This window comes from Manis pentadactyla, chromosome 4 (assembly GCF_030020395.1).
Source record: "Manis pentadactyla isolate mManPen7 chromosome 4, mManPen7.hap1, whole genome shotgun sequence".
NCBI classification, from domain to species: Eukaryota; Metazoa; Chordata; class Mammalia; order Pholidota; family Manidae; genus Manis; species Manis pentadactyla.
The window spans coordinates 134,333,459-134,357,844 of record NC_080022.1 but is presented as its reverse complement, the minus strand read 5'-3'; the positions used below and the strand labels follow the sequence as shown (position 1 = coordinate 134,357,844).

Sequence of the window (24,386 nt, the reverse complement as noted above, 5' to 3'; positions counted from 1 at the left end):
AAAAAATTAAGAGGGAGACGGCAGACTCTATTTTCGTTCACTGAAGCAAGCACTGATGTTTTAACTTTCCGCTGTTTGTTTTCTCCCACTAACAAAAACGGAGCAATGGTCAGATGACTCAGAGGAGCTGACAAAATGCCAGGGAATTTAGTGACGTTGTGAGGGAGAAGTGGGACCCCCCCCACAACCCCAGCCTCACTTTTGCTTTTGGGAGTTCCAGGAACCAGGGCTCTCTGGGTCCAAAACTTGGGGCCTAGAGCCGGGGCTTGCCGTGAGCATGGCTTCCCAAGAAGATTTTTATCTCTGAGGGTTCCTGGGCCACAGTCCAGTGTAGATGGGGTCCTGACATGGACTTGTATAGACCCTGACATGGGAGAGACCAAGCCTTGGCTGACTTAGGCCATGATGATGAACTGTTGTAGAGAAACCCTTGTGTGGCCCCTGCTTGGCCTTTAGATGAAGCCAAAGTATCATCTTCTTAACAGGAAATCCACCAGATGTTGGGCACTTGTGTGCAGGACCGATTACATAATTTGTCGGGCCCCAGTGCAAAGTGAAAATATGGGGCTTCTTGTTCAGGAACTACTAAGAATTTCAAAATGGCAACAGCAGAGCTTCAACCAAGCATCTGCCCTTCTGATCATGGAGCCTGTGAAGCCAGCCCTGCTTATTGTGCAAAAACAGTTTTCTCCAAAAAAAGAAAGAAAAGGTTTCCCAGTCTGTTTTTTCCAGGAGAAATTACTCGATTTCCAAACAAACAGGGATGAATAGGGTGGCTCCCAAGACACAAGCTCTCTTCCCAGATCTGTGGACTTAAGGCTGCCTCTGCTGGTTGTCAAGAGTAATTTAAGCATAATGGTAGAGGGGCTCTCTTCACATCAAAAACAACTGATTCAGGTGAGAATCCTTCAGAAGACTTTGAGCAGAGACCGAGAAGGTGTCCTGTGCCTAGGGGCCCAAGACACCCCGACAGTGGCAGGAAGGCACAGGGGGAGAAGGCTTCATGTTTGTGTGCAGAAAACACACTTGGAAGGTGTCCAGCACCTTTGCCTGCGTCCAAGTGTTTGTTGTCTTTCATTTACAGAAGAAATTAAAGCCAGGGTCTTGTAAACAACTGGTTGTGCGTAGATTTCTTGGGAATTTGGCTAAGAAATTTTAATCACAGCCCTGTGCCCATGGGTGAGAAGGTCTGGGTTCTGCATAGAAGGGCAGTGGTCGTATACTGCTGGGCCAGTTTCTGCTGTCAGAGCCAGAAAAGCTTGTCCCCTGAAGAGGCAGGAGGGAGCAGGGACCTGGCCATCTTGCCATTTGCCTCCCTTCCCTCTCCCCTGTTGCTGTGAGGAGGGCCGAGAGGCATGTGTGGCCTCCCATTCCTTCGATTGAAATGTCAGAAAGCCCCAGAGTCCTGGGAACCTGCAGACCACTCTCTGGGGCTCTGCCACTCTGGTTAAGTGGTGTGGAGACCCCGGCTTCCTTTGCTGCTTTCCAGGAGGACTAGATGCAGGGCAGTGAGGGTGTGGTCCTGTCTTACTGTAAATGCTGTGGCCAGCCTTGGTGGCGGTGTCTTCCCTCCCAGCCCTGGACAGCAGCTGCCCCCAGCCTTGGTGGGAACCCTGGGAGAAGAACCCACGGAAGAGGAGAAACATAAGGCTGAACTCTGCTCAGGAGGACACCTGTATAGCCCGCTGAAGAGTGGCAGGAAAGGGTGGGACAGTCAGTGCTTCCTGATCTATGAGGTGAAACACAAGCGGCTGGTGCTAACGGTGATTGGTCAGGAAAAGCATTGCCTGAAGGGCCCTGCTTCATGATTGGTGAGAAGAGACACTACCTAAATGATCTGCTGTCTGATTGGTGAGAAAAAGGACGTGAAGTGAACTTTCCTGCCTTTTTGGTGAGGAAAGGCATCTCTTGAAAGTTCCAGATCTTTCCCCTCAGTTCTCCTTTTCCTGGTGTCACCTTAGGGGATGTGGGAACTTTGAATCCTCACGTCCCCCCTAGGACACGTCCTACCAGGGAGAGACCGTGAGATCTTGGCAGGAACCAGCTGTAGGTTCAGACGCTGGTAGTGGGATGTGTACCCTTGAGATCTTCAGACTGGGTCTTCACCTGCCACGTGTCTGCTGTCTTGTCTTCCCTTCCCAGGGCTGGACAGTTTGAAGAAATTATTCCTTTGGAGGAAACATTTGACCCCCAGCATTTTGACCCCTCACGGATTGCTCTTGGGCTTCCAAAATCTTCTCTGTGTGAGGGCACCCACAGTTCCCAGCCTCCTGGGATCAACCCAGGCGAACCTCCCCAGAGGACTCAGGTGAAGGCTGCACTTCTTTGCCATTTAAGATCCATTTTACAGGGGAACTGGGACAACTGACGCTTGCCTGAAGTTGACAGTTGACCTAAGGGTGCTTGGGAATGGCCACAAGGGCCTCCTTTACCCCCTAACTTCCCAGGGCCTGGGAGGAGCCCCAGGCAGGGGGCCAAGGCCACCCATACACTGCCGTGATTGGCTGACTCCCGACCTTGATCAGTTTAGAGCAGGGGTGGACCAGACAAGAACAGCTTGGAGCAAAGGCATTGGATTCCAAACGTTATTATGCGGCCCCTCATTTAGGAAGTTTCATAGCAACAAATTCGTTGGGTTCTTTCTCCCCTCCCCTAGTTTAGACCAAACCAGGGTTGGCAGGGCTGGTGCATACAAAGGGCTGTAATAAACATGCCCAGGGAACAGGCGGCTGCACTCTTCGGCTATTCAGCATGATTTCACAGCACTGGGAAGGCCTCATTATGGCGTGGGCTGTTGTCCTATACAAAGTCAGATGAGATGAATTTCTCCCTTTTCTCCGAAGAATGATTTGTGAATGATACTCGTCCTGGAATCTGTAAAAGATAGGCGGTTTTGTTTACCATTTGTCTTCCTTATGGACTTGGGGGCTTTTTCTCTTTGGAGCCAGCAAAGAAGACATTGCCATTTAACCATTTCAGCCATGCCTCCATTTAAACGATATTAATTTATCATCTTCCCAAACCATATGTGATGGATAAAGACATTCCAGGAGTCTCCCGTGAACCGAATTGTGATGAGAATCAAGAAATTAACCACCGCATCGAGCGTCCCCACACAAAGGGTTTGCGTTCCATCTCACTGCGCAGCCTGTTTCTTTCACTCATTGCCCTGCCCCCTTCAAGTCCACAGTCAGCGGGTCTGAATGCACGCCGCTAAGAGGGTGCCTGAGTTCCCAGAGGATGCAGGCAGTAGTGGGCCAGAAGCATGTGAAGGTTTTTGCCAGTGCAGGCTTGCTGCTCCCGTCCACGTCCTATTTCTTCTGGCAGTTCTGCCGAGGGTTGGGGAGAAAGTACCCACCTCAGACTGCCTCCTCTGGCTCCCTGACCCCCGTGTGTGGCTCCCCATGTCTTTCTCACCCCTGATGCTCGCTCGATCTTCCCTTCAGGGCGTCCTCCATATATTTGTCTCTACCTTGTGCGGAGGTTCTCACCCTTGGCTGCACTTTGGAATCACCTGGAGATTTGAAAATACTGATGCCTGAGCCCTACCCCCAAAGATCCGGTTTAATTAATGGGTCCACATGAAACCTGGGTGCTGGGAAGCTGCAAATCTCCCCAGGCAGGTCAAATGTGTGAAGAACCAGGGCAGCAAGGGATAAGAAATGAGGTCGGTGAGCTGCTCTTGTGCCGAGAAAGGGAATACTCACAGATGGCCAAGGCCCCAGCATTTAGTCTTCGGAGGGGAGAGACTTCTTGTCAATGAATTTAAATGCTTCTTATGGCTCTTTTAAAGTGGGTGGAAGGGGATGTGTTTAAAGTTTGAAAAATTTAAATCTTGCTGGGCAAGGCTGGAATGTAGTGCAGCTTCGTGTCCTGCTGTCCAGATGATGGCATGGAATCAGAGAGTTGTCATAGCTAGGTGTGTGTGTGTGTGTGTGTGTGTGTGTGTGTAGATCTGATCATGTGAGGGTTTAGTACAGCACAACTAAGAATCTGGGACCGTGTCCCTTCCTGACTTGAAGGTACTATCCATGCAGCCTTCAAAAGCCTAAAGTCTCAGGGGTGCTCTTTGGCTTTGTGGTTCTCTCCTTACACTTCCATTTCTAGTAATTGTTTTGGAGGTGCAGCGAAAAAAGGTTGGTCAGCTGAGGCAGGAAGATACTCAATGGCTGGAGTAGCTCCCAGCTTAGCGGACAGAGACCATGACTCAAGCAGTGGCGTCCGCAGGGTGCAGTCAAGGCCAGCACCCACAGGAGGGGAGGAAGTCAGGAGAGAGGACCCTCCGCGGCAGAGCTCAGCTCTGACCATGGCCTCTGTGGGTCAGTCCTTTCCCTGTTCTCTGGCAATGTGGGCATCAGAAACCCTGATCTCCAGATCTGGCTTCAAGTGCTAAGTGTGTAGCTCATCAGACAAGACATATCACCTCCCTAGACCTCAGTCTTCTCATCTCTCGTGTCAGATTTATGGTCTGTGAGGCCCGCCCAGCTTTGACATTTCACGTTCCACATGCTCTTTTTAAATACTCAATATGTTACCGGTCCTTGATAGGGCAGAACAATATCTTGTATAGTGAAGTTTGTGACTTGGGAATGTGGAAAAGCTGGCAGAGCCACGTAATCAGGTGGAAGTGGTTTCATTCCAAGGTCTTTACAAATGAAGAGAGTCTCCATTTTGGTGACTGGGCCCACACAATGAATGCCCTGCTCTGAAGCAGGATCTTTCAGGCCTGGCTCTTAGTCACATCTCCCTGGATCCTTGGCCAGTGTCTTATCTCCCTGGGGTGTCATGGTCTCTGAAGCCCACTCTTCTCTCATTCCACACAGACATTCCTGGAAGATCCTCAGGAGTCCCTGGTCTTGAAACCTCCTCATTCTTGAGCTCCCCATGGTAATGGAGGTGACTTTTCTTGGGAAGTAGCATTTACTACCAGGAGAGTTGGCCAGTGGGCCCCAGCCAACAGACTTGGGGTGAAGAGCTTTTAGAAGCATGGCACTTGAAGTTACTGAGCTCAGGCTCCACGTTCCATTTCTGGGAAGGGTACTTACTTGTCCGCACCTCAGTTTTCTCATCTGAAAATGGGGATTATAACAGTTGCTCTTCGTCCCAGGGTTCTGGTGTAGGATAAATGAGATGATGTAGAGGAGGTCCTGGCACATGGCATGCACTCCAGACCTGTTAGCTGTCATGATTATTTATACAAGCAGAGGAAAATGGAATAACCAGGGCACCCTGCTGTTGCCAGCATGCACACAAAGCAGAGACGGTTCCTTTGGCTGTCTCGTTGAATTCATTTTTTCAGTGGTGTGTGGGCCATGGGGGAACCCGCCCCTCTCACTTGAAGGGCTCAGCCTTGCTGTGAACTTCGAGGTCAGTTTCCCACAGGACCAGGCAAGGTCCTGAGGATTTGCCCTAATGCTGTTGCACACTCCCGATAACAGATTTACATGCTTTGGGAGCGAAAGTGACAAACGAGTTGAACAAGCAGAGATGAGTGCCTAGTAGCTGCTTGTAGAGGCCCTGAGAGAAGTGGGAATGGGCTTGTGCTTCTAAATGTGGTTTTCAGAGTGCCACTAAGAAAGACCCAGCAGGATCTGGGGGACTCCTGAGTGGCCTGGGGCTTGGAGCTGGATGCAAGGCCCAAGGTGATCCTTCCTGTTCCACCTCGGGACTCAGACGCTCCGGCACTTCCCCCACTGCACTGTCCAGCCCCTGCCCGCCTGGCCGCAGCCTGTGCCTGGAGACTCTCTCTCTGAACCATCTGTAGGAACCTGTGTGCCTTTTGCCTCAGCTGTAAATTGGGTGCGGGAAGGCTATGGTTAACTAGATCAACGAGGGTCGAATAACCCAGTTTGGGATTATGGGGCTCCCCTCCCCTTCACTTCCTGCTGTCTGCACCTTGATCCTAAAGTGGCAAGGGAAAGGAGAGGTCGTGCAACTTGAAACATTTATTCTTTTGTGCCTTGTTAGCAACTGCTGGGAGAAAGAAAAGCAGAGCTGCGGAGGAGGTTGACACAGACAGCTGAGATGAAGTTTGTGGATTATGTGTGGATTTAAATTCTCCTCGCTCCCTCATTAGCATGGAGAATTCAGGAGTGGGGAGTGTTCCATAGTTGAGGTTGCCAATGATCTAGGATGTGAGGGGATTATCTTCCCTGCTTGCCCTCCCCCCTTCGCTCCAGATTCACAGGGTAAATGAAATGGCCTTTTCCCCACGGAGAGGGCGGCAGATTTGCCCTGAGTTTGTGCACTGATTCAGCAAGTGTTATTGAGCACCTGCCCCAGGCTGAACTGACATTACAGTGGTGGCCAACACAGACACATTCCCTCGGAACTTGCTTTCTGGAGGGAGGTCGACAATAAACAAAGCAGACGAGTATTTTAGACTGTGGTGAGTGACATGAGGAAATGGGGTAGGGGGGGCAGCTGTTTGCACAGTTGCCAGGGGGACAAAGGAAGGACAAGGCCTTTGAGATGAGACCTGGGGTGTAAGCAGCAAACAGCCCCAGGGAAACTGAGGGAAGAACAGTCTCCGTGTCTGGAAGCAGGAAAGGGCTGGTGGGCCTGTGGTCAGAAGGGAGCCGAAGGAGGGGTGGGGTCAGCTCGTGGGGTGTGGTGAGGAGGTGGGCCCCATTCCTAGAGCCATAGATGGCTGAGTTGGAAGTGACTTTAGTGAGAGTGTAGACCTCTGTCCTTACAGATGGGCCACTTGTGGTCCAGAGAGAGCAGGGCACTGACCTGGTCACACAGTCTTCCTGGCAAGACAGGCCCAGACCTGGGTCTCCAGGTGCCCTGAGCTGGCCGTGCCTGTCTGGCGGCCCAGAGTGCGGACAGTCTGGGTTCTCTGCCCTGGGAGGCCTCCCAGCCCTCTGTGTTTGTGAGAAACCTAATCCTGCTGCCTTCTCAGGGCCCTGCGCTTCCTTCTGGTCTCACCTTCCTCTTTATGGAAAAACCCTTGGGTAGATTACTTCCCATGACCAGGTGCTGCCTGCTCCATGCAAACAGGGTGACCTGCCGTGAAAGGAATCAACCTCTTCTGAAAAAGTGGCTGACTTCCAGGGAAGCGCGAGTCACCAATTGGGCTTCCTCTGGCAGTGGACGTCCCAACCCCAGCCACATTCTCAGAAGAATTAGGGAGGCTCTCTCTTGGTCTCCTCACAGATCCCTGTGAAGGGAAAGGCCTCCACTCGCCTTCCTGTCTCATTCTCCCAGCCCAGTGCTGCTCCTCCACCCCCCTGCCCACTGTCTCTGAGAGTTGGCAGGAATCTGTGTGTATCTGCATGTGTCTTTTGCGGGTTGAAAAATGTCTTTGTGTAGGTGAGTTTATAGGAACCTGTGTGTGTATGTGCGTGTGAGTCTGGGTGTGTTTCAGGGTTTCAACAGGATCCCTTTGACTTGTCTCCCTAAGGGCCAGGGCCTGGGGTCTCCTTTGTAACTTGTGGGCTCAGCCTGCCCTCCCTTTGACATGGCTAGCCGGGCTCCCTTGTCCCAGGCCATCGCGGAATCCGCTGTGGGGCATTGTCATCTGTCAGTCCTCCCCATGCCTGAAGCTCACCCTTCTGTGCACAGAGGTATAACTTGGCTTTCCTTAGCCATGGTTTTGGGGGAAAGTCCTTATTGTGGGACTGTTTTTCTTGGAATTGAGAGTGAGTGCAATGCTAGTCTCTCTGTTAGGATGGCACCTGGCTGCACGTAACAAAACCCATGTACCTTGGTTTCTGCAGGTGAGCAGGTATTTCTCCTGTAGAACAGGAAGTGCAGAGGGGGCAGCCTCAGTGATCAGGCCCTTTCCATCCCCCTGCCCAGCCTCCCTTCATCTGTGGTTTTCCTCCCCCAGGGCCAGGCTCCTCCCCAGAATCTTTGCAGCACCTTGGGAGAAAGATTTGGCAACCAAGCAGCAGAGCACCCTGTCCTTTACTTGAAGGATGGGCCCTTAGAAGTGCCTGCCGCAGAAAGCCGACTCCAAGGATGGCCCTTGACTCTAGCCAGCCTCAACGGCGCCTGGCCCCTCCCTGGCAGCACATCCCCCAGGCAGCTGGGAGGTCACCAGGCGCAAGGGGCCACAGGTGAGGGTGACACACAGTCCTCCCTGTGCTCCGGGCTAGCTCCTGCCTTGGTAAATACGACGTAGGCTTGTGGTGGTGCCTCTGACCCTTCAGTGACCAAGTAACCTTTGATGACCTCCTTCCAGCCAAGTTCAGGGATCTAGAAGTTACTGATACACAGCTGTGTTCCATCAGCACTGAGGGGAGGGCACCTGTGTGGATCTCATCATTACTGGCAGGCTTGCAAAGCAGGCCAAGGGAGGCCAACTGGCGTGGGCCTCTGGAGAGTGGGGTCCTGTGCTGTGGCCCTCTGTTTTCACGTGGACAACTGAGAGATGCTGTCTGTGCTTGAGCACCCTTCCCATCACAGGAACAGATTTAGGAGGCCTGGGGGAAAGATCAGAGGTCTTCTCCAGCCATCCCCTCCTCACATCCTCACCCAGAGCTTGTGTCAAGCCTGTCTTTTTTTTACTGAGGAAGAAAAGACCAGACCAAACAATTCAAGGGAATGAACTTGAATTTAGGGTCGATTTAAGAAGACAAATTGCTAGCAAGGATTTACTGCTGTCTACAGGGGCAAGCTAGGGGGGACAGTTCCACTTTCCCCCCACAGATCCTGCAATATGAGACACGTGCAGGCAGACCGCCAGGCTGCCCGCTTGGCATCCAGGGCCTTCCGTCCCCAGGCCTGCATCCCCGCCCTCCTCTGACCTGCCGGGGAGCACCCACAGCCAGGACCCCCACTCCTAGAGCCTCCAGAAGCTCTCAGGAGTCCAGGCCCAACTTTGACAAGCAATTCCTCACATTCCTCTCCTTTCTACTTCCCTTCCCTCCCTCCTTCGTCTTCCTAGTTTTCCTCAGTAGCCACTCCTGGGCGCGCGCTGGCTTCGTGGGAGAGGCCGTGTTTTCACTTGCAGGCTTGTGCACGCACGCTGAGCAGGGCTTGCTGGGGAGGTTCAGGTTTCGCTCCTTTTAGGAGCTCTGCTCTCTCTTATGTTCTTGGATATTTTTTCCTGTTTGGAGTAGAAACACAGAGCAGCTTGTGGCATCTACTGAAATGGCTGCAGGATGCCTGCCGCTGACTCCCCGCCCACCTTCTCCAGGCTTCGCTGGGGAGGAGGGAGAGGAAAGAGGAGGGGGAGAGGCAGAAGGGTCGCCCCCTCTACCCCGCCTTCCCTTCCCCACCCACCCTGGGAGTGCGCTGCCGGGAGTCGGGGAGGCAGGAACTGGCCCACGTCCTGGACCTGCTGGTATGCCAGGGCTTTGCCCACGCCACAGTGGGTGTCTTAGCTTGGGTGTATCGCCAAACACCGCAGACTGGGTGGCTTCGACAACGTTCATCTCTCAGTCCTGGGGACTGAGGAGTCCCAGATGAGGTGCCCACAGATTCAGTGTTTGGTGAGGGCCGCCTCCTGGTTTGCAGACAGCTGCACTCTGGTTGTATGCTGGTGGGGAGGGCCAGGGTTTCTTCCCTCAGGGGGGCACCAGCCCATCCCATGACCTCATCTAAACCTAATCACCAACTAAAGGCACCACCTCCTAATACCATTTTACTGGGGGCTTAGGGCTTCAGCATATGCATTTGGGGGGAGGACACAGCTTTCAGTTCCCACGGGGGTGTCCTCCCAAGGCCCTCTGGCCTCTCCATCTCTGGGGTTGGGTCTTTGGAACCTTGGGAGGGAGCCCTGGGATGGAGTGTGATGGGTGGGCAACCCCAGTGCTCTAGGCTGTTCCAAGCCAGCAGGAAGATGTGGGGCCTGCTCTGCGGTGCGGCAGCCCCTGGCCTGAGAATCGGGGCCCTGCTTTACCTGCCACGTGACCGTTCCCTTTCTCCAGACCCTGTGCGGCTCCTTCACCTCTTGTCTTTGCACATTTAATCAGGGTGTTCAGCTGGACAATCACTGTGACCCTTCCTGGTGCTGCAACATATGGGTCTTGTGATCCAGAAGCCTGAGCCTCAGACCACCTGGCTGCCAGCCCAGGCCCTCATCAGGCCCCAGAACCCATCCCTGCTCCCCGAGGGTCAGCAAGGAAGCCTGGGGGCCAGGAGCTGGCTGGGGCAGAGGAGTGAGACACACAGACTTGCCCGGTGGAGGGAAGGTGTACTTCCAGGTCCAGCCACTCAAGACCAGCCTGTGGGCTTTGCATTCCTGAAAACACACGTGAACATAGGCCTTCCTCTTGGGGCTTTGGAGGGGCTCCCAGCTTCATTCCCTGCTGCCAAAGCAGCCTCTCACATGGGCCCATTCTGATTGGTGTCCCCCATTCCCAGGTAGGCAGGTGGCCAGTCATCAGAGCTTCTGGAACGTGTGTGGGGTGGGTCTGCCCTCCCAGGGTGGGATCCATGGGCTCCCCCTGGGTGGAGAGGGCCCCTGGGAGGTGTGCATGGGCCCTCCCCACCCTTTGACCTCCTGTGTGTGTTTTCCACAGCCTGTGATTGCCACCCTGTGGGCGCCGCCGGCAAAACCTGCAACCAGACCACTGGCCAGTGTCCCTGCAAGGACGGCGTTACCGGCATCACGTGCAACCGCTGCGCCAAGGGCTACCAGCAGAGCCGCTCGCCCATCGCGCCCTGCATAAGTACGGCGGCCACTTTCCCATGGCACTGGCGTGGGTGCGGGGAGGGAGGTCCTTTCTGAGCACTGCTTGCTAACCTCCCCGGGGTGGTGCTGGTCACTACCGCCCCTGCCTTCATGCCCTGGGCTCAGTGAGGCCCAGCCTGTGAGGTTCGTGTAGAAGCAGCTGGGGCTCCGCAAAGCTAGCCTGCAGGCATCTGCCCCAAAAAGACTGAATCCCCCATGCCTGGGGCAATGTAAGGCCCTCTCCTCACCCAGGTCCTGCTCCCATATTCTACTTGACCCTGGACTTGGGGTGGCTTGTACCAGAAGTCACCATTGCTGCTGCTGGAATTCCAGTCTCCCCTGTTCCCGGCAGGTTCAGAACAAGGACTGACACTGCAGGGCCTTTGAGAGAAGCCGGGCAGGGCTCTGGTGCATGGTCCCCACGCTCCTATGATGGGTGGTAGCACCCCTGGGGGCCCCCACACGCCAGGTCTTAGCCCCTTAGCCGCTGGAACTTGGGGAGGAGCTGAGTGAGATGTAGGGGCCACTCAGGGGCCTAGACTCAGAAGGGTCTTAATATTTTACAACTGGTAGGATCCCATAGGTGTTACCAGTGGAGAATTAGCCCTGTTGGGAAGTCAAGCCTGATTGAGAGCTGGCCCCCAGCCTTGGCCTAGTTGATGCCTTGTGTGTGGATGACTTAACCCCAGAAAGGAGGGCAGAAGAACCCCAGCTAAGTAGGCAGGTCCCAGGAATGAAGCCTGCTGTCCTTGAGCAGGGGCGGCGCACTCCGGTCTGGGGATTCGGCACACTGCCTGTTTTTGTGTGGCTCAGTGTTCTGTTTTTCACCCTTTTTTAATGAAGAAACAAAATTCAAAAGATTAATATTTTATGAGCTTTGAAAAGGATATGAAATGAGAAGTTCAGTGTCCATAATTGGGGACACGGCCATGCTCACTTGTGTCCATGCTGCCTGTGGCTGTTTTTGAGCTGTACTGGCAGAATGGAGTGGTTGCAACAGAGACAGTTTAATCGTGCAGAGCTTAAAATGTTTACTAGCTGGCCCTTTACAGGAGAAGCCTGAGGACCCTAGTCATAGGGTTTTCAGCATCCCTTAGCTTTGGCTGGATGTTGGCTTTTCTGGTCGGTCATGAGTGACTTGGAATGAACTTAGATACAAGCCAGAGGCCAGGCACCCCTAGCAGTCTCCTGGGACCCCTGAAACAGTTCCCGCAGACCTTACAGAGATCCGCATATGTGTACGCACCAGGCGGGAGCCTTGAATGTGCCACACCTCACCTGTATGAGTGCGATGTGACCTTTGCATCCAGGAACACATCTGGGCCGCTTCACTTCTAGCAGCATTTCTGACCAGTTCCTATATCAGAACACATTTCTGCAGGGAGTTGGCGTCAGATATGCCAAATCTGAGCCTCAGGCAATTGAGCTCAGTATTCATTCCAGGGCAGTGCAAGCTGAAATGGTTTTCAGAACAACATCTAATTGTCAGTCTCACAACTTTCAGAAACCCTTCTTTTCCACCATCCAAAAAGCTGCAGAGTGAACATTTTTAGAGAGCTGGGGGGAAATCAGCACCACTACGTGGGAGCATGAATACCTGGGGGAACAAACGCCACCTCCTTTTGGAGGGGAGCTGGGTGCTGTCAGCTTACTCAGACATGGCTGGAACCAACATCTCAAATCCCCAAGGGAAGGACCTTGACTCTGAGCTGACGTTTCAGAACCGGAGACAGGATCCTGGGAACCGGGAATGCTGGCTCTCTGCCCCACACACCATGTGCCTTCTCCCTTCCTCCAGCAAGGGGCAGGGGGGATGCTGGGAAGTCCTTGCCACCACCAGTTGGAAGGCCTGGGACTCCATGCTGGGACTTTCATGGGCTCTTCCTGAGGACGCCCGGCCATGGACACCTGGATGGTGCCTGTGCACTTGTACCTGTGTCATCACAGTTCTGAGGGTCGCGAGCCCTCTGTGCACACCCCAGAGCCAGGACCGAGGTGCTGTGGCTGGGCAGCCACTGTGGCTCCATGGCCATTGGCCCCAGCCCCACTTACGGACTTGCAGGCTGGGCCATCCAGATGTTCCCTTCGGAATGTTCCTGCAGGAGCAGGTAGCACAGGAGGCCTAGAGAGGGCCTAGTGTGAGGTCATCTTCTTGAGGAGCAGCAGTGACAGGGCACCTGTGGTTTGTTCTGAGAAGTCACCCAAGAGCAAGATTCGGCTCCAAAATGAGGGCTGGGTACCCTGCGCACTCCTCCTGAAGGTGCAAGGGCGGCTCCTGCGACGACTCAGGTTTGCCTCCAGGCCCGAGTATCCCATCTCAACCCACCACGCCTCCACTCCCAGCTGATCTAGAGTCTGGGGCTCCAAGGGAGGCCGTACCCCAACCGTCAGTGATGGCCAGAGTCAGTGGGGCTTGTGGAGGCCTCTGTGATCCCCTGTCCACGTGGTCACCACCAGGGGAGGTGAGACCCTGCCCCTCAGGGACTTCAGGTCTGTGATTTGGCCTCAGAAGGAGGAAGCCAGAGCTGGGATGCCTGGGTCTTTCCTGGATTCTGGCTGAACCCCCTCACCTACTCTGAGCACAGGGATGGAGCCAGGAGCTGGTGGGAGCTAATTGCCATTCTAGGTAGAAAAGGAACAATCCCAGGAAAGCACATGCGTCTCTCAGGCCCTTCAGTCTGTGTTTTCACTCTGTTCTGCCCTCCAAAAAGATGGCTTAGCTTGTGAGATGTGAGCCCGTGGGAACCTGGGCCGAGGGTGCAGACCCCTCTGTGCATGTGTGAGATGCCTCCCAGCCCCATATGCCACCTCTGCCACGGAATCCTTCCCCACCAGTGAGTACAGGTCAGAGGTGAGCAGGCCAGGTGGCCACATGGTAATGAGCAGGGTTTGGGGAAGCCCCTCTCGGCTGCCCCAGGGGCTGAGCTAAGGTGATGGCACATAGCCCATGGAGGGGACAAGGTCAGCTCTCCATGCTGCCAGCCACCCTGTTTTCCCTGCAAAGGACAGGCACTGTGCCGGGCCCCACACCAGCTTCCTCCTCCTCCCTGACCCTCCTTGGAGCTGTGGGGGGAGGACGGGAGGGAAGCCCAGGAAGGTTAGGAGGAGTCTGTGCTGTGCTTATTCTTCCCTAAGGTCAAAAATAACATCTTCATACCTGTTTTCCTCCTGTCCTGACCTCACAGAGATCCCCGTGGCACCACCGACCACCACAGCCAGCAGCGTGGAGGAGCCGGAAGGTACGCGTTCCCCTGGCTGTTCATGCTGGCTTTTGCTGTGGGCTGGGGTGAGAGGGGAGCTGGCATGGGGGTTAGAGGGGCTGGACTCCTTGGAACCACAGCAGGGCACTTGCTCAGTGGGCTGGACTGAGGAGGATGGAGCCATGGGGCATTTTTCTGTGACACCTCCTCCAAGGATAAAAGGGAGGGGGGTTTAATGGTGGCTGCAGGCTAGTCTCTCTCCCAAGTGGGGACCCTTAAAGCTATGTTCTTTCTGCTCATCCAGCAAAGGTAAGAGGCTTCCTGCCCCCCAACACCATCCAAGCAGAAGTCATGTAGCGCCTTCCTGGGGCTGGGGGGCTGGGTGGAAAAGGAAGTTGGGGTGGAAAAGGTGTTCTTGAGCATAGGGATCCACAAACGAAATCTGGGGTGGCTTCGAACTCAGTCACCTCACTGTCCTTCACCTCTCACTGAAACGGACCATTTCTTCTGTTGTAAATGTGGGCCACAACCCATGGCAGGGCCGGCAGCACCGGGACTGGGCCAGCAGCAGAGACCACAGCTGTGCTCACATCAGGTTCCGGTGGGGGCAGATCCCACCAAGTGTTGTTTATGCTCACTAGTGCTTCAGAATTACCGACATTACCAGACCCCCTGCTGGGGCCTGATTTATAATCATTAATAAAGAAGCACATACATTACGTAACTGTACCATAAATCTGGGTTTTTGAAAATATTTGGATCAGTGTTAGTTCAGTGTTATTACTTTCCTTTATAGTCTTATGTATTTTATTTTTGCATTTTAAAACATTACCGTAAGAAAAGGTCCATGGGTGTCACCGTACATGGTACAAGGAAGGTCACACAGCTCTGGCTTTGGGCACACAGCCTGGCTGGAGGCGGCACCAGGCTGAGAGCTGACAGGCCTGCACCCAGTGCCCTGGTCCTGGGGTCACGTGGGGCTTTCATGTACTGGTACTCGGAGTAGGCGTAGGAATGTGGGGGGCAGAAAGCGGGACAGTGGGCACCCCCATAGTCCTGGTGCCAGCTCTGGGGTCCCCTTTCCTCCTCTCCAGATAGAACTGTAGGGAAGTGTTGGGAAGGCATGCACACCCTTGTGTGTCACCTGAAAATTTTACAGTAGACTCTGGATTTTTTTGAGTATTGGCAAAGCACTGGGAACTTGAGAGAAAACACATTTAGGACCTGCATATGCACAGTCAACAAACTGCCCTGAAATTGGAAAGACAGAAAAAAAAGAACAGCGTTTTGGGGAGTGTGGGAGGCCACACCAGGGAAAACCAAAGAGCTCTCGGTCTCCGGTTGTTGGGCAGAGTCTCCGGTCACCTTTGGTAGAGCTGCAGGGGAGGAGAAATGGTGTTGAGAAGGGGCTGGAGGAAGTGGCGGCCTGGGTGCCTGGGAGGCAGGTGAGGAAGCGCTCTCTGTAAAAACACAGTTCAGGAGAACATCCCAACTAGTTCAGCTGTAGGATAGAGCAGTTTTGAAGCTAGAAGACACTCCTGTTTAGTGAAGTCCTGAATCTTGCTGTCTCGATGGGGATGTGCTCTTCGGGCCGTGTGCACGGCCCATGCCAGGCAAGGCAGATCGCACTCTGTGTCCCATCTCCCCTTTTCCTAGTCCTTGCAGCTTGACTTCAGGTTTCTTGCAGTAGTTTTTGGTTTTCTTCCCTTCCAAAGCAGAAAGGGGCAGATGGAAAAAAAAATAGACGGAGGGAAAAAAACCCCACTCATGAGATTTCTGTACAGGCCACAGGAAGGTGATATAAAGCATGCAACAATCTCCTCTCAACCAGATAAAAGGTCCCTGAGCAACTCCTTATAAGCATCTGCTTCTGAAAAGTCTTCCTTAGCAGCTCTTGGTTAGTTAATTAACTTTTCTGACTCCTTCTGATTTTAACTGTGTATTTTCTTTCTTCCTTCTGAACCTTTAAAATCACTTAAATGGAAGCAGACAGTAAATAAACACCCTTATTACAAAGCACTGTCCCCATGGAGGGGCTAAATGAACAGGTGTGATGCTCCTAATTTTGGCCAGGCCCTTTCTGACCTTCTCTGGCAGTCCCCACACGCCCAGGATCTCTAATGCTCTCTCCGGAGAACTCAGGCCATGCCTGGGCCGTGACTACTGGACTCTGCGGCTTGACACCACAAAGAGGCCTGGCTCGCCTTGTTTCCGCAGGCTTGATGTGGTGGGCAGGAGGCCAGGGGCCCCCTGGGAAGTGGAGCCCAGGAGCTCAGGACTTCCAAGCCTGTCGATTCTTGCAGTGTTTGAATAGGGAAGGCCTCTGTGCCAGGCTGCCTGAGAAAAGCTTATTTACTTTTGCCTGCGTAATGGGGGAGAATTAATAAAATGAGAATTTGTCCTGAAAGCTGATGAACATAACCTCGCCCTGAACCCATCCCCTTGAAGGACCAGTGCACTCGGGGAACGCTGTCCACCTGCTCACTGAGCTGGCTGGTATCCTGTGGGGCAGGGAGGCACGGAAGGCTGTGTCTATGGGAGGTCTGGGGCTGGGGATGCAGGAGAAATGGGCAGGAAGGGAGATCTGGGCTACCCACCCCAGACATACCTGCCTGTAGTCGTAGAGACCTCTGTCCCGAAAGGAGGGCCACACCTGCCTTCCCTTCCCTTCTGCCATCCCCGTGTAGCTGCTGATCTGCATGCTGTTTAGTTTTGTGGAGGCTCCTTGGTTCAGAGGGAGGAGTGTCAGTTTGGGTTTTGTTTAGGAAATCTGGGGTTGATTCTCCACTGGCCATGAGGTCTCGGACCGTGCTCAGACCTACCCTTCTACCTCCCTGGAAGAGGAGAGGGGTGGGATCACTGGTCCCCAGGGTCCTCCCCCACTGCTTCTTGTAGGAATGACCTCTGCCTGCTCACCTTTCTTTCCTTTCAGCAGTGTCTGCTCACCCTTCTCCCTGTCCTCCCATCGCTGATGACCTCCCCAGTGGCTCTCAGGTCCTCGTGGGCAGAGGTGTGCTGGTAAATAGCTACCAGCTGGCTGGGGCAGGGCCTGATCTGGAGCATTTGCCACTTTCCCTGGTGTAAACACTCCCTCTGTGGCCATTTTCACCTGTTCGGGGCCTGTGTGTTGCCTCCTGCTAGCTGATCCAGTGGCCCCAGCCTGGGGCTGGCCTGGCTTTCAGGGCCCCCAGGTAGGCCTTCAAGGGAGCCTGGAGGGAGCACTCTACACAGCCTGCAGCAGAGCCTGTGAGGAGGTGCTCCACCTTCAGGGCATGTGTTGGGGCTGGTGGTGACCTTAGAGATGTCACATCTGGTGGCTTCTCAGCACCTCCATTTTTTCATGGAAGAAAATAGGGTTTATTTGTGTAAACACAATCTGTGTAAGCTTCGGCTGTTTTCATTTTAGGCTTTTGTGAAGGGAATAGGTTAGGTGAGTATGGGAAAGGAATTGGTAAGACTTGAATTTGGCACTGGTCAGGTATTAGGGGTGGATGGGGTGGGGAGGACCTTAATTGGGAGCCTAAGACCTGAGTTATGCCTGATCATTTCCTGCTCTGTGAAACTGAATACAGCAGTACCTCCTTATCTCCAGGGACATGTTCTAGCACCCCCAGTGGATGCCTGAACTCACGGAGAGTACGGAACCCTATTATACTGTGTTTTTTCCTGTACACGCATACCTCTGATAAAGTTCAATTTATAAACTAGGCACAGTCAGAGATTAAGACAATATATAATAATAAAATAGAACAATTATAGCATTTACTACAATAAAAGTTCTGGGAATGGGGTATCTCTCTCTTTCAAAACTTCTTATTGCACTGTACTCACCCTTCTTGTGATGATGTGAGATGATAAAATGCTTGTGTGAAGAGAGGTGAGTGGCGTAGGCACCCTGATGCAGTGTTAGGCCACTGTTGACCCTCTGACCATTCATCAGAAGGAGGGTCACCTGCTTCTGGACTGTGGTCAGCCATGGGTCACTGAAATCATGGCAAGGGAAACCACGGCTAAGGGGGGCTGCTGTAATAAGTCTGCCTTGTAGAGTCATTGTGGGGGTTAAATGAGATGATCCAGGTAAAGCCTTTGATTCAGTGGTGGGCTTATCATAAATGCTTCATAAAAGAACAATAGAACAACGTGGGAAATACAAACATCACAGTGTACTGAGAGGATGAGTTAGCTGAGCTAAGGTCTCTCAGCTCCCATCGTGAAGGTGGGATTTTCAGTGGAAGTTATTGGCATGAGGACAGACGTGGGTGGAGTCAGCTTAAGGGAGAGCTCTTGAGGAGACAGTGGGAGGGAACAGGTGGGGCTGCCCAAGGCAGTGGGCAACTGAGGGAACTGCTAGGTGCCCTCCACACAGCCTTCCCAGCACCTGATGTTGGACCCTGAATCTAGCAGACAGTTGAAGACTGGGAATCAGTTAAAGGTCAAGAGCTTGACTCCACAATAGCCAAAAGGTGGAAACACCCCAAATGTTGATCAGTGAAAGACTGGATAAACACAGGGTGGTATATCCATAAAGTGGAATAGTATTCAGCCATAAAAAGGAATGAAGTACTGATACATGCTACATACAACCTGTATGAACCTTAGAAACATTAGGCTGAGTGAAAGAAGCCAGAGACAAAAGGCCATGTATACTCATAGGACGTGTCCAGAATAAGCAAATCCAGAGACAGAAAGTAGATTAGTTGTTACCAGGGTCTGGGAGGAGGAGGAATAGTGAATGACTATTTGATGGGCATAGGCATTCCTTTTGGGGTGCTACCAAGAGAAAAGACAAACCTGTGTGTTCACAGGAACCCTGAAACCAAGGTAGTGATGGAGGGCAGCCAGTTAAAAGCTGCTGTGTGGTGCTGGCATTGCTGGGGCATGGGAAAACCAGTTAGCAGAGCTCTCCCTTTGGTCACAAGGAGGGCCTGAATGAGATGAGGCAGATGAATCAGCTTATGCCAGAAAACAGGTGAGAAGTTGGGGGTGGTGGTGGTGGTGGTGGGGGCATGGTGCTTTCCTCCATCCCACACAGGACACCATTTGCATCATAAAAATACATCTGTAGAGAATCTGCTGAAAATTGTTAAACTGATAAGGGTATTCTGCAGTCCATTCTGGAGGCCCTTACAAAATTAACATACAAAGGTCAGTAACTCTTATATATTAGCAATAACTAGTTACCAAACTGTCATTGTGAGTGGAAAGCATGTAGTGGGATGTCTGGTCTGTAGTAAGTGTTCAATGAATGTATATCATTTTTGTGATAATGGAAACAAAATCCCAATTAACAACAAAAATACCAAAAACACAGAAATAAATGTAGCAGTTAAAGGACAGAAAAAAGGATAAAGCTTTTGCAAGAGACATGAAAGACCAGGAAAAAAAAAGGAAGGTATTACCATGTTCTAAGAGGACAAGATTCAAAATTGTAAAATATCAGTTCTCCCTGGAATAATCTATAAGTTTAGCATAATTCTAGTCAAAAGTCGCAATTGGATAGGACATGATTCTTAAGTTCAGCTAGAAACATAAGTGAGTGAAGATGGCCAAGAATTTTTTTCCAAAAGAAGATTAGTGAAGGGTGACTTTGCTCTACCATTTTATTTAAATACTGTACACAGCATATTTAAGTTAGTGTGATACTGGCATTGGAATAGAGAACTCATGAAAGCTGATTAGAAAGTCCAGAAATAGGTTCAAATAAATACAAGAAGATAATATATGGTAAAGCTGTGATTATAAATCAGTGACTAAAGGGATGAATTGATCATTAAATGGTGCAGGGAAAGCTGGCTATTTTAAAATAATAAAATCAGATTTCTACTTCATGTAAACCAAATTAAATCTGAGTGAATTAAATATTTATTTACTTATTTATTTATTTATTAAATAATTATTTTTTATTGAAGGGTAGTTGACACACAGTATTACATTACATGAGTTTCAAGTGTACAACACAGTGGTAGAACATTTATATACATAATTCTAGGTTCCAGCTATCACCCTACCAGGCTGTTGCAATATCTTGACTAAATTCCTTATGCTATACATTACATCCCGGTTACTTATTTATTTTACCATTGGAAGTCTGTCCTTTTTTTTTTTTTTTTTTTTTTTTTTGTGAGGGCATCTCTCATATTTATTGATCAAATGGTTGTTAACGACAATAAAATTCTGTATAGGGGAGTCAGTGCTCAATGCACAATCATTAATCCACCCCAAGCCTAATTTTTGTCAGTCTCCAATCTTCTGAGGCATAACAAACAAGTTTTTACATGTAGAACAAATTATTACATAATGAATAAGTTACATAGTGAACAGTACAAGGGCAGTCATCACAGAAACTTTCGGTTTTGCTCCTGCATTATGAACTCTAAACAGTCAGTTCAAATATGAATACTCATTTGGTTTTTATACTTGATTTATATGTGGATACCACATTTCTCTCTTTATTATTATTATTTTTAATAAAATGCTGAAGTGGTAGGTAGATACAAGATAAAGGTAGAAAACATAGTTTAGTGTTGTAAGAGAGCAAATGTAGATGATCAGGTGTGTGCCTGTAGACTATGTATTAATCCAAGCTAGACAAGGGCAATAAAACATCCACGTATGCAGAAGATTTCTCTCAGAATGGGGGGGTGAGGTTCTGAGCCTCACCTCTGTTGATCCCCAATTTCTCACCTGATGGCCCCCCTGCGACTGTGCCTGTCTTAGGTTGTTCCTCCCTTGAGGAATCTTACCCGTCTCTGGCTAACCAGTCATCTTCCGGGGCCATACAGGGAAATGTGAAGTTGGTAAGTGAGAGAGAAGCCTTATTGTTTGAAAAAGTTAGCTTTTTACTTCTTTGCATATTTATGCCCTGTGGCTTCTATGCCCAGCATTTGTCTTGAGGTATCTTTACCACTTGGAAGAATTATGATACTCGATAATTTTCGATATGAGGCACTAATTCTACTAAAGGGTTGTAATTAGGAAGAAAGAAGAAAAGCTATAGAAGTAGCAGACGGAAGAAAACATGGGAAGATTGATTATTTCTTTGATATATCTTCTTGTAGAGTACTTCAGCATGTATAGGTTTTAAGCTACTACTTAAATTGCGCACACACATTAACATAATAGGAGTATAGTTACATAACCAAAGCATATCTGTAATTACCAGCCATCTGCAGTGAAACCAAGAAAACCAGTTAGGCACCTTAGGCATTTGTGAAAACTTATCTATGATATGGTGGATATTGTCCAACTGAACTTGAACAGTCTGAGAGAAATCAAACAAATTAAAACAACCCATTCCTGGGGACTGTTCACATGCCATATGTTCTTTTAACAGTAAATAGTCTGTAGTTGTAAGACTTTGGAGCGCTACAATTTGCACTTCTCCAAATTCTTGGTTGAGTTCCAACAGTATAGATCCAGTCCAATTTTGTTGTTTTACTGTATGCACAGGCCAGCTTAGATATCTCCTTCCTCATTCCCATGGCAAGTCCAGGAACTGGTGGGATGAGTGCATCTACAGCTGTAGCAGTGCGTGGATCTTTGTTGGGGTTTTTTGATGATCATCTTCTGGCATGAGTCTTCCAGAGAGTGCAGATGTTGGAAGTTCTTTTTCATATCGTATCTTAGTTCATTTTCGGGGAAGCCCAATTAGGCTTTGATCCTCTGTATAAACACAAACAGACCCTTTGCCTACACTTTTATATGCCCTTTATACCCTTGTGTAGAACTTGTTGGAGGTTACCACACAGGAACTGCCCTTTTTTTTTTTTTTTTTTTTTGCTATCACTAATCTACACTTACATGACGAATATTATGTTTACTAGGCTCTCCCCTATACCAGGTCTCCCCTATAAACCCCTTTACAGTCACTGTCCATCAGCATAGCAAAATGTTGTAGAATCACTACTTGCCTTCTCTGTGTTGTACAGCCCTCCCTTTTCTCCTACCCCCCCCATGCATGTTAATCTTAATACCCCCCTACTTCTCCCCCCCTTATCCCTCCCTACCCACCCATCCTCCCCAGTCCCTTTGCCTTTGGTACCTGTTAGTCCATTCTTGAGTTCTGTGATTCTGCTGCTGTTTTGTTCCTTCAGTTTTTCCTTTGTTCTTATATTCCACATATAAGTGAAATCATTTGGTATTTCTCTTTCTCCGCTTGGCTTGTTTCACTGAGCATAATACCCTCCAGCTCCATCCATGTTGCTGCAAATGATTGGATTTGCCCTTTTCTTATGGCTGAGTAGTATTCCATTGTGTATATGTACCACATCTTCTTTATCCATTCATCTATTGATGGACATTTAGGTTGATTCCAATTCTTGGCTATTGTAAATAGTGCTGCAATAAACATAGGGGTGCATCTGTCTTTCTCAAACTTGATTGCTGCGTTCTTAGGGTAAATTCCTAGGAGTGCAATTCCTGGGTCAAATGGTAAGTCTGTTTTGAGCATTTTGATGTACCTCCATACTGCTTTCCACAATGGTTGAACTAACTTACATTCCCACCAGCAGTGTAGGAGGGTTCCCCTTTCTCCACAGCCTCGCCAACATTTGTTGTTGTTTGTCTTTTGGATGGCAGCCATCCTTACTGGTGTGAGGTGATACCTCATTGTAGTTTTAATTTGCATTTCTCTGATAATTAGCGATGTGGAGCATCTTTTCATGTGTCTGTTAGCCATCTGTATTTCTTTTTTGGAGAACTGTCTGTTCAGTTCCTCTGCCCATTTTTTAATTGGGTTATTTGTTTTTTGTTTGTTGAGGCGTGTGAGCTCCTTATATATTCTGGACGTCAAGCCTTTATCGGATGTGTCATTTTCAAATATATTCTCCCATACTGTAGGGATCCTTCTTGTTCTATTGATGGTGTCTTTTGCTGTACAGAAGCTTTTCAGCTTAATATAGTCCCACTTACTCATTTTTGCTGTTGTTTTCCTTGCCCGGGGAGATATGTTCAAGAAGAGGTCACTCATGTTTATGTCTAAGAGGTTTGTGCCTATGTTTTCTTCCAAGAGTTTAATGGTTTCATGGCTTACATTCAGGTCTTTGATCCATTTTGAGTTTACTTTTGTATATGGGGTTAGACAATGGTCCAGTTTCATTCTCTTACATGTAGCTGTCCAGTTTTGCCAGCACCACCTGTTGAAGAGACTGTCATTTCGCCATTGTATGTCCATGGCTCCTTTATCAAATATTAATTGACCATATATGTCTGGGTTAATGTCTGGATTCTCTAGTCTGTTCCATTGGTCTGTGGCTCTGCTCTTGTGCCAGTACCAAATTGTCTTGATTACTATGGCTTTATAGTAGAGCTTGAAGTTGGGGAGTGAGATCCCCCCTACTTTATTCTTCTTTCTCAGGATTGCTTTGGCTATTCGGGGTCTTTGGTGTTTCCATATGAATTTTTGAATTATTTGTTCCAGTTCATTGAAGAATGTTGCTGGTAGTTTCATAGGGATTGCATCAAATCTGTATATTGCTTTGGGCAGGATGGCCATTTTGACGATATTAATTCTTCCTAGCCACGAGCATGGGATGAGTTTCCATCTGTTAGTGTCCCCTTTAATTTCTCTTAAGAGTGACTTGTAGTTTTCAGAGTATAAGTCTTTCACTTGTTTGGTTAGGTTTATTCCTAGGTATTTTATTTTTTTTGATGCAATTGTGAATGGAGTTGTTTTCCTGATTTCTCTTTCTGTTGGTTCATTGTTAGTATATAGGAAAGCCACAGATTTCTGTGTGTTGATTTTGTATCCTGCAACTTTGCTGTATTCCGATATCAGTTCTAGTAGTTTTGGGGTGGAGTCTTTAGGGTTTTTTATGTACAGTATCATGTCATCTGCAAATAGTGACAGTTTAACTTCTTCTTTACCAATCTGGATTCCTTGTATTTCTTTATTTTGTCTGATTGCCGTGGCTAGGACCTCCAGTACTATGTTAAATAACAGTGGAGAGAGTGGGCATCCCTGTCTAGTTCCCGATCTCAGAGGAAATGCTTTCAGCTTCTCGCTGTTCAATATAATGTTGGCTGTGGGTTTATCATAGATGGCCTTTATTATGTTGAGGTACTTGCCCTCTATTCCCATTTTGCTGAGAGTTTTTAACATGAATGGATGCTGAACTTTGTCAAATGCTTTTTCAGCATCTATGGAGATGATCATGTGGTTTTTGTCTTTCTTTTTGTTGATGTGGTGGATGATGTTGATGGACTTTCTAATGTTGTACCATCCTTGCATCCCTGGGATGAATCCCACTTGGTCATGGTGTATGATCCTTTTGATGTATTTTTGAATTCGGTTTGCTAATATTTTGTTGAGTATTTTTGCATCTATTTGAGTATTTTTGCATCTACGTTCATCAGGGATATTGGTCTGTAGTTTTCTTTTTTGGTGGAGTCTTTGCCTGGTTTTGGTATTAGGGTGATGTTAGCTTCATAGAATGAGTTTGGGAGTATCCCCTCCTCCTCTATTTTTTGGAAAACTTTAAAGAGAATGGGTATTATATCTTCCCTGTATATCTGATAAAATTCCGAGGTAAATCCATCTGGCCCGGGGGTTTTGTTCTTTGGTA

General features: G+C 49.7%; 1 protein-coding gene across 5 annotated transcripts in view; it reads left to right on the top strand.

Annotated features, from left to right (window-relative positions):
* NTN1 (netrin 1) overlaps positions 1 to 24,386 on the top strand; it is a 207,451-nt gene that overhangs the window by 121,272 nt on the left and 61,793 nt on the right. For all 5 annotated transcript variants that reach the window (XM_057500879.1, XM_036896158.2, XM_036896159.2 and 2 more), the window contains exons 4-5: positions 10,473 to 10,622; positions 13,810 to 13,863. In XM_057500879.1, coding sequence (XP_057356862.1) covers positions 10,473 to 10,622; positions 13,810 to 13,863 — 204 coding nt within the window. The remainder of the gene's footprint in view (positions 1 to 10,472; positions 10,623 to 13,809; positions 13,864 to 24,386) is intronic.